At 43.0% G+C, this 17,003-nt stretch overlaps 1 protein-coding gene across 5 annotated transcripts in view; it reads right to left on the bottom strand.

Annotated features, from left to right (window-relative positions):
- rxraa (retinoid X receptor, alpha a) overlaps positions 1-17,003 on the bottom strand; it is a 100,975-nt gene that overhangs the window by 36,764 nt on the left and 47,208 nt on the right. For 3 of the 5 annotated variants that reach the window (XM_079363667.1, XM_079363670.1, XM_079363668.1), the window contains one exon: positions 370-617. In XM_079363667.1, the coding sequence (XP_079219793.1) occupies positions 370-617 (248 nt within the window). The remainder of the gene's footprint in view (positions 1-369; positions 618-17,003) is intronic. The other 2 variants (XM_079363669.1, XM_079363671.1) reach the window with 1 other exon arrangement.

Genomic DNA, 17,003 nt, shown 5'->3' with positions numbered 1-17,003 from the left:
AAAGTAGCGAGACGATACTTCAAATGCCAAGTCGCTCCTTGAGTCATTTAAAGTGAGGCTGCTGTAAATGTACTTAAAGGGATACTTCACCCATTTGCATGAAGCTTTGTATCATTAGAATCATTAGAATATGTTTTTCTTTGCCTGGAAGTTTTCTTCATGTGATGCAATATGATGCTTTTTGCATCACATGAAGAAAACTTTCAAGCAAAGAAAAACACGTTTTTCTCGTCTCAGGGAAAAATGAGGGCTGGATTCACGACCATTCAACACTACTACCATGTTTCTAATGATACACAGCTTCGTGTAAATGGGTGAAGTATCCCTTTAAGGGTGAAGGTGCATTTGTGTACGTGTTTAATCTGTTACAGGCCTTACCTGGGGGCTGACACTGTGGCCGTAACCCATGCCAGGTGAGTTCATAGAGTGGGGGCCCATGGGCGAGCTGATGACAGAGAAGGGTGAGGCCAGGCCGTTCATGGGAGAACTCAGCGTGCTGATGGGAGAGTGAAGGGAACCGGAGGGCCCCATGGACGTCGGGCTGAGCAGAGACGGGTGCATTCCTCGGTGGGACGTGGGTGAGCCCAGCGGAGAGGAGGTCACATGGCCCGACGAATCTGGTCCAAAAAGAAATTCAAAAAGGATGAACATTCGAATGCGGTCTTGTATGTTCTTATCTCATTGCTTTGTTCCACACTTGTTTATATAAAACCAGTTTTCTCACAACTTACAACTTTGATTTTTTTTTTTCACACTTGAGCTTATTCAACTTCTTTTTCCTGACCAAAGTGGTTGGCACCAGTAATTCTGCACATCTGGTGAAGTGTGAAAGCAGTTTGTGAATTTGAGTTTGGTCCAGGAATATGAAGAATTTACCGCAAAAAAAAAAGCTCTAGTAACAAAATGTAAGTCGGTGGGGGCTGACTATGACGTGTAAACCCGAGACTCGCTCTTCTATACACTGGTTCTGCCCTTCAATGAAGAGTTTACCTTTTCAGAAGTGCTTCCCTCAGGGACCTGTGAGTACAGGATGTATATCTATAATAGATGTGCTTGATGAGTGGAGTAACAGGCCCAGGAGAGTTATAAAAATACGACCTTGAAAGAGAGCTGAGGGGGAAATGTTCCACCAGATGAGAGGGCGCGATGAAGAGAGAAGGTCATGTGTTCTCGAGAAGAGCGCTCACTCTGCTCGTCTTCTGTCTCGCAGACTCAGGCCTTAGCCTTTTTTCCCCTCGACTGAGTGGGGCCCGTCTTCCCGTCAACTGTCATCGCCGATGATGCAGGACAGGCGGGAGTGTGAGCAAAGAGGGAGAGGAGCTGCAGCATGTCGCGGAGGCTTTGGTGACAGGCCTGTGTGTGTGCACTGATAACAACCCCACCTCCCCTGTTTGATTTAGCTTTCAGCACCTTCACTCGCTCCTTCCAGCTCCTTTTGTGTCAGGCCACCTGTTGTCTGCAATCCAGCGTGCACATCAGGAATCCCCTTATTTTCTCCTGTTTCTATTTCTCATAGAGTTTTTGCACCTTTTGCTTTCTAACACAGGGGAGTGCATCGCTTTTTAAAAAACAACTCATCACACAGCTTTTTGAAGCACCTGAGTGTTTAATCTCATGGAATGGTTCCTTTATATGGCCTATGTAAGACCTTCAGTAAGAAGACGTTTTTTTTTGTTTTTTTTAATGCCTTTTAATGCTGCTGGGTGGGTGTCAGACAAAGTGTGACACTCACAGCATGCCAACAGGAAAGCACATTTTGTCACATTTTCCGTGCAAAAGATTCACAGTGAGCGGTACTTTTGAATGCTAAGCGACTGCAGGAGGATCCCCCCCCCCCCCCCCCCCCTTATACTGATGTATGGCTCGTTTAATTGACATCCGAGCGTAACGAGTTCAGGTTCACATCAGTGTTCCTTGAGAGCTTCGTCTCTGTCCGTGCTTTGTGAGCAGAGGGAGATGTTTCATTTGTCCCCAACATTAAAAGTTCCAGCAGCTTTCACTGGTGACTTTTCTTTTATTTCAAAGCTCACTTACAAACCTGGCATGGTGTAAGTCTCTAAAATGTGAAGAACTTGTTACAGTTCCAAGTCCTACACACTTGTAAATAGAAGATTTTGGGGGTTTTTGGTTGGGTGAACAAAGTCTTCTGAACAGCTTAGTTAGGACTCTATACTAAAAGGAGTGAGTATTGTCCCTAGAGTTTATAACGTATCTTCTGTTTCACTGTATTTCACTGTGCTCATCTTTCAAGTGTTTCTCAGTTTCATTTCCAGACTCTCCAGCAGATGACAATATGGGACACCATTCTCGAACATTTTTATTCAAATCCTCAGACAGCTTAGGTCGACATCTGATAAGTATTTTCTCCTCAACATTTCCTGCTTTTAATACCCTCTCCTATTGTGACACTCTCACTCTGCTCTGTCAAAGACATGGAACGCTTATGTAATAAGCAGGAATGTGCCGTGTCGTCCATCACACTTTGTTTCATAAGTGACCAGGTTTGTATCGTTTCCGCCCGCTGGAATTAAACCGATGTGTGTCACGTTTAGTTGACATCCGAGTGCAACGGGTCCACGTTCACGTCTTTTGAGCTGACTTGTCTGGACCCGAGTGTGTGTGATCCGCCTTTAAAACATATCTTGTGAAGGCAGGGGGGGAATCTTTGCTCCTTCTCCACTGCATCAGAAATGTGCAGGCCAGCCAAGCCAAACACTTCCTGCACATCCTGCTTGCCTCACAAGCACTTCCTGTAAGCACATACACACACACACACACACACACACACACACATATACACGCATGGGACCCATCCTTTTGAAAACAAACACACATCCTTCTTAATAAAGGGCTAACAACAGCTCTACATCTAGCTGTATTAGTTCAGTGTTTAATCCGCTGACTGATACCCCTGGAGCTTTCTCCCTCTGTCTGTTCTGTGTTTTGTTTTTTTTTCTTCCCTAAAATGCGCCCACACACATAATTCCTGAAAAAATAAAATAAATAAATAAAAAGCTCCCCCTGAGTAAGCCATTCCCATAACCCTTTGCCAATTGGGTTTTAATTCAGGCAGATAAAGCGAGCCGTGGTATTAGTGCTGCCAATCTGCCATTGTAGGTCTCAGCAGGAGGGAGCTCAGCTGTCAGAGTCCCAGCAAGGCTCCACCTCCAGGGGGATGACAGGGACGCGCTGGGAGGTGCACCAGACTGTTTATGTCTCTTTCTCCCGTTCATTCCTGAACTCTAAATCTCTTCCAACTTTTTTTTTTTCATGGGGCAAGATGATCAACCAGAGCAGAAAACTGACCGGAAAAACCAAAAACCCTTCTTATTTGATGCTCTCTCTTTGGGATGAACATGAAACAAATTGCAAAGTATTAGTCACATTGTATGTAAAAGACACAGATTTCCCACAACAACATGTGTGTATGCGTTTGTATGTATGTGAGTATTTATGTTTATTATTCTAGAGTTGGATTGCCAGTGTAGGATTACAGCAGGATGAAAGAGACTCTGTCCTAATCCTCCCCAGAGAGGAGAGGAGAGGAGAGGAGAGGAGAGGAGAGGAGAGGAAAGGAGAGGAGAAGGAAACAGAAAAGGACACAAGGAGAGATGAAAAGAAGAGGGGAAACTCAGTTAGGGGAGATTAATAAATGATCACAGGTCGATAGAGGAGAGGAGAAGGAAAATAGAATAGAATAGAGGACAGGAAAAATTGATATAGGGAAATAAAAATGACAAGGCAAAATTAAGCTGAAGGACACAAAAAAGGATATCGGAGGTGACATAGGGAACTAAGAGTACATGAGAGAGAAAAACTAAGAAGGATGGGAATAAAGGAAAGGAAGGAAGAGCAAAGTTACGAATAAGCCGGATCATATGAAACGGATCACGGATGGGTGGGACTAACGGTCTAACTGTCATATTGACTCTCCTGTCTGTGGTTCTTACCGACCTCTTACTGTAAACCCTTAACCTGTTGAACTAGAAAGTGATACATCCGACAGTCTAGCTGAGACATGACAAGCTCGGGCAACCATTTGCTCTTCATAAAAGCATAAAGTAAACAAGCCCTTAAGATTAAATGTAGAGTATGTAGAACGCAAGCAGCGAGCAGAGGGGATGGGAATCAAAGGTGGTGGAGCAACAAAAGAGACGATTTGCAGTTGTCCGAAGTCGGTGCCAAAAGAAAAAAAAAAAAAGGTTGACTTGTGTTTACACAGTTGTGCTTCTGAGCGCTGTCGTTTGCAGCCTCTGCCTGTCAATCGGCCTGTATCACTGGGCACACAAAAGCACAACCGACAGTTACAAACAAGTAAATTAGGGCCCATCGTGCAGGCAGGCGCAGACAGAGTTCTTCACTTATCACTTCTATGCAAGCCTCTCCTCTTTCCAAACAACGCCTCCCTTCCACACTCTCATCTTTCTCACTCTTTTGTTCTGTCGTTCGGTGTGATTACATAGAGGAAGTCTGCCAGTGTGTGTGGACTTTGTCTGAATTGTGTTTTATTCTCGTATGATGAATGCACGTTTAATAGGAGAATGGATATTTTAATGAAAAGGGGAATTGTTGCACGCAAAAAAAAATAAAAATAGTGAATAAGGTTTCTTACGACCTGTGCAGATTGGACGTGAAAGGGATTTTGGAGGTGGCATTATTGTCATAAAACGATAGCTGGGTGTACATTCTATCCAAGCAGCATCATCTGTGGCTTACGAAACGTTTGTTTTATTTGAAGAACTCAGCATTTACTGACTTTCAGCTTTGTTGGAATGGACTTTTTTTATGGAGGCTATTTCAGTTTATTTTGACATTAGGGTAAAAATTCTTGTTCAACCAGAATCCGTGCCTCAGGGTTGTATTCCTGCACCAAGTTGAAGTTTGTGTTTATCAGTGTTTCCCACAGAAGTCAAGAATAGCAGTCTAACTCTAGGTGGGATGCGGAAGAGTTTACAATTCATTTGAAAGAGTACATAACCTCTAAACACATCAAAGCAGGCAGGTGTATATTAACTAGGAGGGGTTTAACCAAAGTTCTTCACGGGGGGGGGGGGGGGGCATTACTGCTGTCTCTCTTAAAACGCCGTTTCTGTCCTGAACAAGAGTGTCAGCTGAGCTCTTTTTGCACCAGCAGAACTTAAAGGTTCAACTTTATCATCATCACAGTCGGTTCTCTCCGACGACGGAAAATGACATTTAAATATTGAAATTCCATTTTTAGAGAATAGAACAGACACAATCTATTCAATTCATCCTTGAGTCAAAGCACTGTAATGTCAAACGTAAAGACTTTCAATGGGCTAGAGTAAAACTTTCACATAATGTGATCCCAACAAGGACAAGCTGAGTGTTATTTTCAGACATTATGATTAGGGGGAGAAGTGACCAGCTGACTAAATGGCAGAACCACGTCACCCCTGTGGCACCAGATTTACTGGTTGGTTAAACGATAAATGATGTTGGTCCACAACGCCGGTCTAATGATGTGTCCAAACTGAAAGGCAGCCACTGGCCGTTAAGTCTGCTGCCTGGTTCTGCTGCCTGGATACCTTAAATCCAATCTGCAATGTTGGTAAGAAGCGCAGTGAGTGGGACTGCATCTTGTTGGGGAAGCATGTGTGGCTGTGTTTAGAAAAGTGAGATACAAATATATAGGCTGTGTTACTGTAAGTGAAACTGGCCTATTTGCCAGACTATTGCACAACCACGTCTAGCACAGGCATGTGGATGGTAACCTGCAGGACGGGCTGAAGGCTGGTGGTGTCAGCAATGAAAGCATGAGCTATACTAGGCAAACCAAATGACCTCTTTTAGCCACAGACAATTTGAAATTATTTGTGCTCCATTTTTACTGTTTTCTGAGTGTATTTTTTAATCATCTTTAGACTCGTTATCGGTTAGTCTGACTTTAGATTTGCTGTTTAGGAATTAATCCCCACTCCCCCCAAAAAAACCTAGACCTGATCTTGACTGCCTCTCTATATTTGTATCAATTCATTCTTGAAACTAACTTCCTGCTATGAATTCGGCCAAATGCCTCTACAAGAATACAACTGAACAAGGTGCAGGAGTGGAGTGCAGGTACAGGTACCTTCTTTGAGTCACTCATACTCTTAATTCATTGCTGGCATGGAGGGAACACCAACAGAGAGGGGAGTATTTGTCAGATGAAGAGACCATGTGATGAAAGAAGTCAAGCTCCATCCTTCTTTTTGTCCCTCGTTCATGACTTGGGACGTGAGTCAGAAACAAGGCTCGACCGGTAAAAAGGTGACACAACTGTTTTCTTTCTGCAAAGCTGCTGCATTGATTGACTGACTAACTAAAACAAAGAGTGCAAAGGCAGGTATGGTTAATAGTTCCTGCCTCACTAGTGGTTCTGATTGTGAGGTTGAGTCTATAAAATAGTGGTCGTCAAGCATGTAACAGCAAAGGAGAAGAATATGAATTTAAGTTGTGTAAATTGGATAATTTCGAATTTTTTTAAATACAGCCAATGCAATTTCTACATCTACTCTATCTACAGCTTGGATACATTTGCAACCAGGGTTGATGGTTTCAACCCATAATGTGAAACAGCCACTGCCTCAGCATCCCCTAAGTAGCCCGTGAGCTCGTGTTGCCTCTGCCACCAGCAAAGGATGATGCATTATAGATGGAAAGAACACCCCTAAACCCCCGCTACATGCCGACAAGAAACTGAAAGCATTTGAAACCTTTCCATCTGTTTTGTCTTTCCTCAACCCTTCTCTCCTGTGGCTTGATTTATTTTTTTTCTACAAATGCTGCCTTAATCTTACTTCTGGACATCAGTCTTTTTTTCTTCCCTATTAAAAGCACATTCACAATCATAAGCATGTGCGTACTCACAGATGCTCATTTTTCACTTGCCTGCTAACTCTCCTCCTCTATTATTCATCTAAGAGTGCCACAGTGGAGATTAAGTGGAACATGAGGGCGTGGGACGCAGTGGGGAAAAAAAGTGAAAGCTCGTAAATCTCAATAAATCACATACTTTATGTCTGGTTGCCGTTTTTGCTTGTAAATCTCTTTCCACACGATCAGTTAAATTGTCTGTCAATAGGCGTACGTCAGAATGTTTTCATTTAGCAATACCAGTTTGAGGTTTATTCCCATATTGCTTCTGTCCAATCTGACCCTCTACGAAGAACAAACTCAAATGAAATAAATATTCAGACTAGCTCCATGCAGGGTTTGGTTTTTCTATACCACCCTGCTGGCAATGGGTCAGTGAGGCATGATGCCATTGGTGAGGCAGTAGCCAGGAAAAAAAAAAAAAGATCATTTCATGGATTGACTTTGGCAAAAATGGAACAGTCATGAGTCACTTGCAACTACACGGAGCATTAGCAAACCGCAGTTCCCTTACAAAGAAAACTCAATGGCTTTTCAACAATGAACCAGTTCCCTGTTTTTTCTTACTATCTTGATTTAAGGCGAGAAGCTTTTTTTTTTTTTTTTTTTTACTGTTCAAGTTGATGTTTTAGAAGGCAGGTGTGTCCATTTCTGAAGTGCAAGAAGCGCCAGAGCCCATCAGGATGAAACGAGAGTCATTAGCATTTTTTCTCCGGATGTGTTCAGAGGAAGAATGGAGAAAAAAAAGATTCCACACAAACACCCAAGAGATTCAGTCAGTTGTGTAAGAAAAGCCAGAGCCCAAAGAGTCGGTATAAAGCTTTGCTTTTGTGGTATAATAACACCACTGTCTATCACCATGACGACAGCAGGCTGGTATTTTACTAAAGAATTCATGTTTCTTTGTTTTTTAACAATTAGACCACTTTTCATTAACTGTTTGCTTTTTTCCATCACAGTTTCTATCTGTGATTGGAGCCAGGGTCACATGTTGTAAGTGACGCAGGTCGGCACGTGTATATATTGTGTTCTCATTAATCAGGGAATGTCTGTCTACTGTTTTCCACTGTATAAACACACTAATCTGGTCCCTGCAGTTAAGGTTCAGAGAGTAAATATCCAAGTCGGATGTGTTTACTCAATGGATAGAGGGGAGGTGGTGGGAGCGTGTGGGGGAGTGTGTGTTCAGGGTGGCAGGCAGCTGGTGTAGTGGGAGGGCCGTAACGACAGATTACAAGTCAACGGCTCATGTAAAACACAAAATGCTTAATCAGGTTATAGTCTTTGGTAAAACGTTGAAACAGTTCCTCCAGACACGGTTTCATGGCTTGATTCCCCTCTTGAATGGTAAAAGCTTCAACAAACAAATGTTGGGTACGTTTACGTAATGATTCCTTTATTATCCTGCGAGGCAATTCACTTTCCAGAATCCAAGTATTCCAAGTATAAGGACTCTCAAAGCAGTTTCACTGTTCTACTTCTTCAACAAACACATGTGCTAGTCTGTCCCAGCTTTAGCAAATGTCCCTGCTTTCTCCAAAGTGCTATTCTCTGAAGCGCCCAATGAAGCAAAATCCCAAAGGTCCAGGGTTTTTCCTTGTCAGTCTAATCGGATCGGGTGGTTCAAAACCAATATTTCCATATTTAGTACAGCAGCATGTTTAAATCCTTTTTTCAGCCCACATGAGGTTGTGCTTTACCTCTTCAGAGTTATGTTTATCTGAGTTTGGAAAAGCTTTAACGGCACTTTTGGAAGCAGACAGCTCTCTTGTGGTTCTCCGTCATGTGCCTGCCTATTTTAACTATACTATTTAACTTTAGTCTTCAGATGTCGAGATTTGATAGAAACAAACTGAGCTAAGCTTCAGCTCGGCTGGCAGCCCTCTGAAGCACTTTACAAGAGCAACATAAACCATTCATATGTTTAAAAAGTGGTTGTACGTAATTAACCTTTACAGTTTGCTTTGGCATTACTGAGACCTCTAGCGATACTTTTGGTACAAACCTTGTATCCATGAAACACTAACAGAATCAGCTCACTGCCTCTCCTGACGTCTTTTCTGCTGCTGACAAGGGTCTCAGAAACACTGAAGTCCAGCGTCAAAAGGCTGTCCTTTGCTTCCGCATTGTGAACATTGAGACTGCTAAGAAACCGAAGTGGAGATGACTGACTGCAGAGAGTTGACTTGTGACTGATCGTTTGAATCGTTGTGGTAAAAACCACCAATAGGCATCTTTTAAAACATCTATGTGTCCTTTCTTGTTTAATTCTTATGAAGTTGATTGAACAGAAAAGTAGTTTGGATGTTACTTCATTAGTAAATATTCTGGTGACGACCGCCTGTTAGTTCTCAAAGAGAATGTGGGTTAAACAAATGGACACATCTGAAGCCTACAGGCGTCTCTTCACGACTGTTTAAAACGTACACCAGTGTTGACTTCAACATGGTACGCTTCCGTCTGATCTTGTTCGCATTGTTTTTTTTTTATCCATTGATCATTCGACGAGTTCCCTTTCAGAATGAATATGCAAAACTGTGACTGATCTGAACAAAAATGATGCAAAACAATGCAGGGGAGATTAAATTAGACATGAACAGTTGCAGATAGTCATATTTAATCAGCCCCCCTGAGACTTGGAAGTAGGCTAAGGTCATCACAGACTTACTTAATGCACAAAGGAAGCTTGACGAAAACAGGGTTTGGTTTATTTAGTCGTTCATTCCCAGTGGTCTTTGTGCTTTATGTAATCCCTTCACAATTAAAGATACACTATAGTTTCCCCCACTGTCATAACTTCTAATCCCACACATTCTAATTCCACTAAAGAGGGTTTAAAGTAGGTGTTTAAGCCAGGTGGTGAATGATGACGGTGTTTTGCTTTCATAGCTCTATCTGTCAGGATGAGATACCATCAAACGGGACAGCTGCACCTTTGTGACGGTGAAAGTCTCCAAGCCCTGCTGGCATCAGTGAAACAACTAAAAGACCGAACGTAAGAGCAAGTATTACGGCCTTAATGTGGAATAAGTGGCAGAAAAGACCCCAAACAGGCCACCCAAAACTTCACAGTAGGTGGGCCGCTGACTATGATCAGTTGATACAGTGTTGATATAACCCGATTCGGTTTTTTTGCCCACTGAAACAACTGCCCTCATTAAACACATAATTCTTTCCCTCCCACCACCGACTCGCCTCTGTCTCTTACAGGCTCCCTTTACTTTCCTCTAATTTAAATTCATTGCTCTGATAGCGAGTGGTTGAAAGCGCCGGCCCCCGGGGCAAGCCAGTGCCCTCAGTGACTTTTAAGTGTCTGAAGAGGCCATGGAGCCGCGGCTGGCTGTGGCTAGGTGCCAGCTTAGCCCCAGATTACTGGCGCTACTTGCTAACAGTGCCACGACTGCCAACACTCTGATCTGCTGATATGGTCTAATTGTTCTCTTTCGCTCAGAGGTGATCCAGCATCTCTCGTAGCAGCCAGCTTGTAAGCAGAACTGAACAAAGCAAGGCAGAGAAAATGCTTTGGTAAAGTAGTAGCTGTGAAGTACGTCAATCTAAAGTATCGAACAAACTATTCGGCATGTTCTGGTACCACTAAAAGACAACAAGGAGTAAAATTAAGATATAGCAGGACTGATTTAAATGTCATGCATTGTCCTGCTTGTGCTGTACCTTTTTCACAAAAAAAAGTATTGTTCTGATCAATGCTTGTAAGCTCGTTTTTTCACCTTATTTAACCTCACCTCATCAATTTATTTGCCAAATTGAAAGTGTGTGAAACACACCGATCATGCAGTTATAGAGTAGATCTGTAAATAATAGCTCCAAGGAGATGAGAAGTTTCTAAAAAGCTGTACCCACCGTGTATCAAAGTCACGCCTGTAATCCCTCTTTGGCTGATTTCCAAAGCAATCAAAACTGTTGTTCTCCAAACATTTCATGGTTAAAACCTCCAACGTCTCCTTGGAACCAACGTGAAGCTCAAAAAAGATGCTCATAATGTAGAACAAAAGATATATATCGTAGATAATGAATATAAGCTTCTATAGCTCTGCTCTGCAAGGACGCACATATAGTTCCAATGGACAATAGAGGCTTGAACGTCAAGGGATGTTTTTTATTTTTTTCCTGAGCAAATCTATATCTTTTTTTGTGTCAGTTCGTAGTACTATTATGGATTATAAAACCTCAACAGTGCACTTATTCGGTAAATGGCCTTCGGTAAAAGTCTTTGTGGAAAAAGCCTTGAGGTTAAGTAAAAATACCTTTTTCCATCTGTGAGAGTCAAATCGTAAAAAAAGACTTCACAAAGTTTAATAAAGATATTTGGTGGACAAACTCGAACCTTAAACATCTTCAGGGCTGTTGGATGGTCCGCCAAAAGTATCACCTCGACGTTTTCCTGCTTCGCTTCACTACATCTATTTCTACCGTGCAATTTCCAAGAGAGCAACCATCAAAGAGACCGGCACAAAGAGAGCAACAAGACGGAGATGTAATAGACGGTGCGATGACAGGCAGCATGGTGAGTGAATCCTGCGGGCTGTCCTTTGGTCAGCAGCTTACATCAGGAACAGGAGCTGACAATGACGAGGGTTCAAAGGCATGGCATGGAGTGATAATTACCGCTGTGGCCTGTGGAGCTGCCTTCAGGAGGAGATGATTACATTTGCAACTGATGCTCATCCAACTCTTTTTAAGGACTCATTACCTTTTAAGCAACATGGCGGCAAAGTCAGTAGCAGGGGGAAAAGTAAGCTGAAAGAGCACAACATCCAACAGGCTTTTTTTTTTTTGAATGATCTCAAGCAGAAGCAGAAATTGATTTTTGAATTCAATAGTCTTGCCATATTGCTGGAGCTGCAACTTTGCCTATCAGCTTATCCTCGCGAAGGCTTATTTTCCCCCTCTTAAGCATAAAGTAAAGAAGGCTGATATTCAGTGAGGCCCCTCAGAGCTCTTCTATCAGACGCTGTTGTGTGAATTCACTTAGCCAGGGAAAAGCAAGGAAACCATGATTCATCGAGCTTCCTCTTTTGTCGCACCCAGAGATGAAAATCACAGCACAGGCCCTTATCTGGCTCGCTCACTGCCAAAACACACTCGAAGGCACATGGCCGAGCATTCAGAGTACATAAACAAACATAGATAAGATTATAACCTCACCACTGTTGGGTGTCATTTTACAACATCGCTGTGAGGGATCTCAAAACCACTTTTGATTACTTTCATGTCCCACACAATTTATTTGAAGTTTAAAATCAATTCAGACATTATGTTGTAATACCCATCCCAACCAGATGCCAGGGGCCTGCAAGATCGCCTTCTATGGATCAAGAAAGGCAACATGTGAATCGCGTCAATGCACAAGATTGTTCAGTGTTAGACGAAGAAATCAGGAAAAAGATCTACTTCCGTCTGCTGTCATTGTTCACACAGAAAAGGAACACGAGTAAAAGCTGATAGTGTCATACATTTCTGGCCCCCTCATAATTCCTGCTGCTACTTCGCCACTATAATTAACTAAATCTACATCTACAGAAGTGGGGAACAAACCACAATATGTAGTCTCAGTGAAACCAAAGGAAAGTTGTGAAATTTAAACCGTTCTTGAAGGTAACTCTGGAAGACTTCCAGTTTGTTCTTATCGAGGTTGTCTACGTTCTCGGGATAGCTGATCAACAAGCACAACTTTCCCCTCTTCGAAAATGTTTCCATTTATTGCGCAGTATATGAAAATCCCGTCGCCAGAGGGCTCTCACTCCAAACAATGACAAAACATGGTGATGGGGGGAATCACGGGAGTGATTCTCTCTGCTACTCTACCCCCGCAAACATCCCAGATGAAAGCGTTATCAAGACAAGCGAGCAAAACAGACCTGAGGAGGAGAATATTTTAACTGGGCGATGATGTATCCAAGTATAATTTACATGACGTTTTCTTTTGTTGTTGTTTTTTTTTTAAATCACACCAGCACATACAGCAACAATATGGTGGCTTTCAGTAGCAGCTCCCGCTTCCTACAGCGGCCTGCATGCAGTGTATCCATCGCAACAATCAACATGCTGTGTCACGGAGTTGTAACTAAAAGATGAAGAATTTGTCTGGCTTTAATAAAAGTTGGAAATACTTGAGGCAATGTGTGTACACAACAAACAAAAAAAGATATCCTTTAGGTTTAGTCCATTTTTCATTGATTTAGATATTGTGGTGTAAAGTTTCATCTTTAAATGTGGTTTTCTGATACGCGTATCCCCGAAAAAGTTACAAGCACTTTGAGCTTCCAGCCAACCAATCAGCTTTCAACATACTCCAAAAGTCTTGAATCTTGAGATGGCCACGCGTGAAGGACAAGCATTGGAAGTCATCGATCACATTAGGTTGTAGTTCAGCATCCCTGAAATGGAGCCAAATGGAGAAAAGAGTTGTAGCCGTCTTGGCCCATTTCCTTTAAACTCTGAGATTCTGCTGATGCACTTGAGCCTGGCCCGAAGTGACACAGTTCCACTTACATTTAAATGAGCAAAAACAACCACTGATGTGGAGCAGTGGGGGAGAAATGAATCTAAAAGGAGTGTCTGCTCGCTTTCCAAGTGTCTTGTTATGACTCAGTGGTCATAAAGCCTTCAGCCTGCGGAGAATAATTAGGCCAATTACCGAGCAGGAAAAACAAACTGTCCCTTCCCTCCACTCGTATCAGGATGAGGAATTTGCCACTTGACAACTTGTTCAGATGCGGCAGGTGATGGACTATTTCTATTTGCGTCGAGGAAGTGCAGAAACACATCAGAAGTGGAGCATTGTGTTTTTAAGCTTTGTGTGTGTGTGTGTGTGTGTGTGTGTGTGTGTGTGTGTGTGTGTCTTTGATCCATTGTAACACCTGGATTGGGCCCAGTGCAGATGTTGGTGAACACAGAGGTGTTCAGTGTCAAACAGCAGGAGCTGGGTTTGGATGGGCGGCATCACGGCCCATAAAAATGGTTACTGCTCTCTTACACAAAAGTAGACACGTTTACACACAATTGAGGATAACAGATCTGTTTCAATTAGTGTCAGCGAGGACAAAAGAAGCTGGTTCACGTTTGGAACAAATAAAACATCAGAACCTGGAATTTATTGACTGCATTACAAGCCTTTGAGCCTTTCTTTTTTGCCTTCTGATTATTATTCGTCTTTGACATTCTGGTGCGTTTGTAATGAAATCCAAATGGAGAAGGGTTCTGGCTCCTGGCCCTCAGCTGGAACTGACCCCCACCACCCTCTCTTTCTCTTCCTCCCTTGGGGGAAAAGGCCCGAGATAAAGGGAAAGAGGATGCTGGGCAAAGAGAGATTGATCAATAGATGGACATGGAGACAGAGAGATTCATAGATAGATAAGAGAGATTCAAACAGAGAGCAGGAGGAAGAGAAAGCTGGAGACCCTCGGGGGCCAGTCAGAGGGGATGAGATTTTGGGGGAGGGCGGGTCACGGCGATGGGAAACTATGCGTGTACGTGCTGCAGGAAGAGGCCTCGCGAGCCAGGGGGAACACGCGCCTCAATAGGAAGGAGGGTTGTACGTCCTAAAGAGTGTGCACGCGTGGGTGTGATTGTCACATAAGGGAGGAGTGTGCTTTGGATCGTAGCATCGACTCGCAGCAAACTGAAAGACACTGAAATCTGCAGGGAGGAAAATAAGCGATGCCGTAGCCAGAGTAAATAAACAAAATCCTGAAAATGCAGTTGCATTGACTGATAAGACCAAACCTTAACCCCCCCCCCCCCATCCGCACCTTCTCGTCCTCGACTGCACAGTCCGTCCAGCGCACTCAAAATCAATTAACTTTTGGCCCGCTATCAACTAAATAAGTCACATGGACAACTCAAACAGCTTATGTCAACAGCGTAACCTTATTCCGTCCAACGCTCGGCTTCAAACACATATTTTGTTGAGCTGTTCAGTTAGAAATGAGTTCACGCTGCACAACCTGCTTCACCCCTCTCATCACGTTTTGGTCCATTTTTTTGGTCCTTCAAGTCGCAGAACTTTTCACCTTGCAAGCAGAGAGTACACATCAAGAAGGACAATGAAGCAAATTCCTGCACAAGAAAAAAAAAAAAGTATTTTGGAGATGTGGTGTACTGGGTGGCGTTAATATATTTTTTTTTTTTACAGTGCAGATATTTGCTACCTGCCTCTGCTGCATTAGTCTTTTCAGTCGGATAGGAATGATCGCAACTAATTCAAACTGTCTGAGCCTGCAGAGATGTTTTCCAGGATGGAGTCAGATCAAACAAGGACATGGCTCTCTGGTGAATAACCAGCGTGAGCCGTTCTTCAGGGGGTTTGGAGGCGTGTACTGAAGAAGAAGAAGAAGAAAAAAGAAAAAAAAAAGCACAAAGGTGGTCAGCTGAAGCGTTGTGAGCATCAGCAGGCTCTTAAGTGGAGTTGGCATCCATGCAGAGGAGAGCCTACGGATGTATGTCTCTTTATCTCTCCCACGGTGCACGCGCACTCGCGTTTAATTTTTCCCATCCTCCCTCGCTGCTGTCCCTGCTTCCTTCAATTTCTCTCCACATCTTTTCTCCTGCCTTCACCGCTCATCAGAGGGACTCCCCAGAGGAGGATAATAATCCCAGTTCGGAGCAGCGAGTCTTTCATGTCCTGGGAAGACATGCTGGTGATCGTGCTTCCAGTTGTCTTTTCTTTCGATCACATACCTGCCTTTGCTTCCCAGCATGGCTGTTTCTCACTTTCTCTCCTCCCTCTTTTTGCTTGCTGTGTTTGTGTTTTTTTAGGGTGTTTTTCCCCTTCATTATGGAGCCCATCGGTTCTGGCCTGGGAACGTGAGTAACAAGACACAAACAAACAGAGCTACAAACACCGGGGAGTCGATACATCTCCAGGTGTTGGAGCTGAACAGCAGCACAGTCTGCAGCTCCAGTCGTTTTATATGCAGGGGGCACCTCTGGAGGGCCCCGCGAGGAAAGCTGCCTCAGAGGCGTGCACGGCAGTAGAAGAAGTGTTACACTGTGACCAACGCGCTCAGAATCAGGGGTGCTTCTCAAGGACATTTGAAATCTTTCTAAAAGGAGGAATGTATTGATGAAGCAGCTTAACCCTGCGCCAACAAGAACCAACGAAGGATTTCAATATCGGCTCCAGAAGACAGAACAACACAGAAAATATAAACACAGCCAACGCCCCCCTAATGTAACGCTCAAGCTCATGCAGACAGGTCAGATGTTTAAATGCAAAACTTTTCATTTTAAATAGCTAAAGATACAACTGTTACATGTTTTCCCTTTTATAATTTAGTACACTTCCTGACCATGCGATAGTATAATGCTTTACTAACCCTTTACAGGGCACTCATGGAGATACTTTGAAATTCAAAAATTCAATCTCACAGTGTTATTCAGGGACATAACAGAACTTTATTTCTGTTATAACATTTGTCAAAAAATTGTCAAAGTTACCATATTTGGGTCAAATGCCACAAAAGCAGGATCAGTGATCTCTTCTGATTGGCTGAGTGAGGATCACATGCTTCTTGACGTTACTGAGGTGCAGAAGGCTGGCCATATGTAATGTTTGTGGAAATGACCAAAAATAGTCACTTGCACTATAAAGGGCTAAAGCCATCAGGGGAATTTCAGATGGACCAATCACATAAGAGCACACAACGTCTGAACCTGGATTTTAATGGATTTTGGAAGTCCTGGCATCCAAAGGGAAAAAATAAAACCAAAAATATGTCTTGTATTGAAGCTACTTCGTTCTGAAACGGTGTCAATACAGATCGCCTCTCTACGACCAACAACTGAGGATGTTTGTTGTTTGTTGAATGCGTGTCAATGCTTTTATAGACGTATTCCACTTCAGCATGTAAGCCAGTTGACACTTTTACTTTTCCTGGTCACCAGAGGCCTATAATACATCAAGACAAAAATGTGACGGGTCGTCATCATTTCAACAAACATTGCGAAAATTATGATTTTTCTTTTCTTCTAGAAGTATCACGTGACACAACTTCTGAAATCCACAATGTTGAGCATCAACAACGACTATTCGTACCATCATCATAAAAAAAGTTGAAGCGTTTGATATCCTGAATTGAAGCTGAACGATCAAACAACCAAAAACG

This window comes from Symphodus melops (genome assembly GCF_947650265.1).
Source record: "Symphodus melops genome assembly, chromosome: 16".
NCBI classification, from domain to species: Eukaryota; Metazoa; Chordata; class Actinopteri; order Labriformes; family Labridae; genus Symphodus; species Symphodus melops.
The sequence above is the reverse complement of the archived record's forward strand: the minus strand, read 5'-3'. Positions and strand labels throughout refer to the sequence as shown.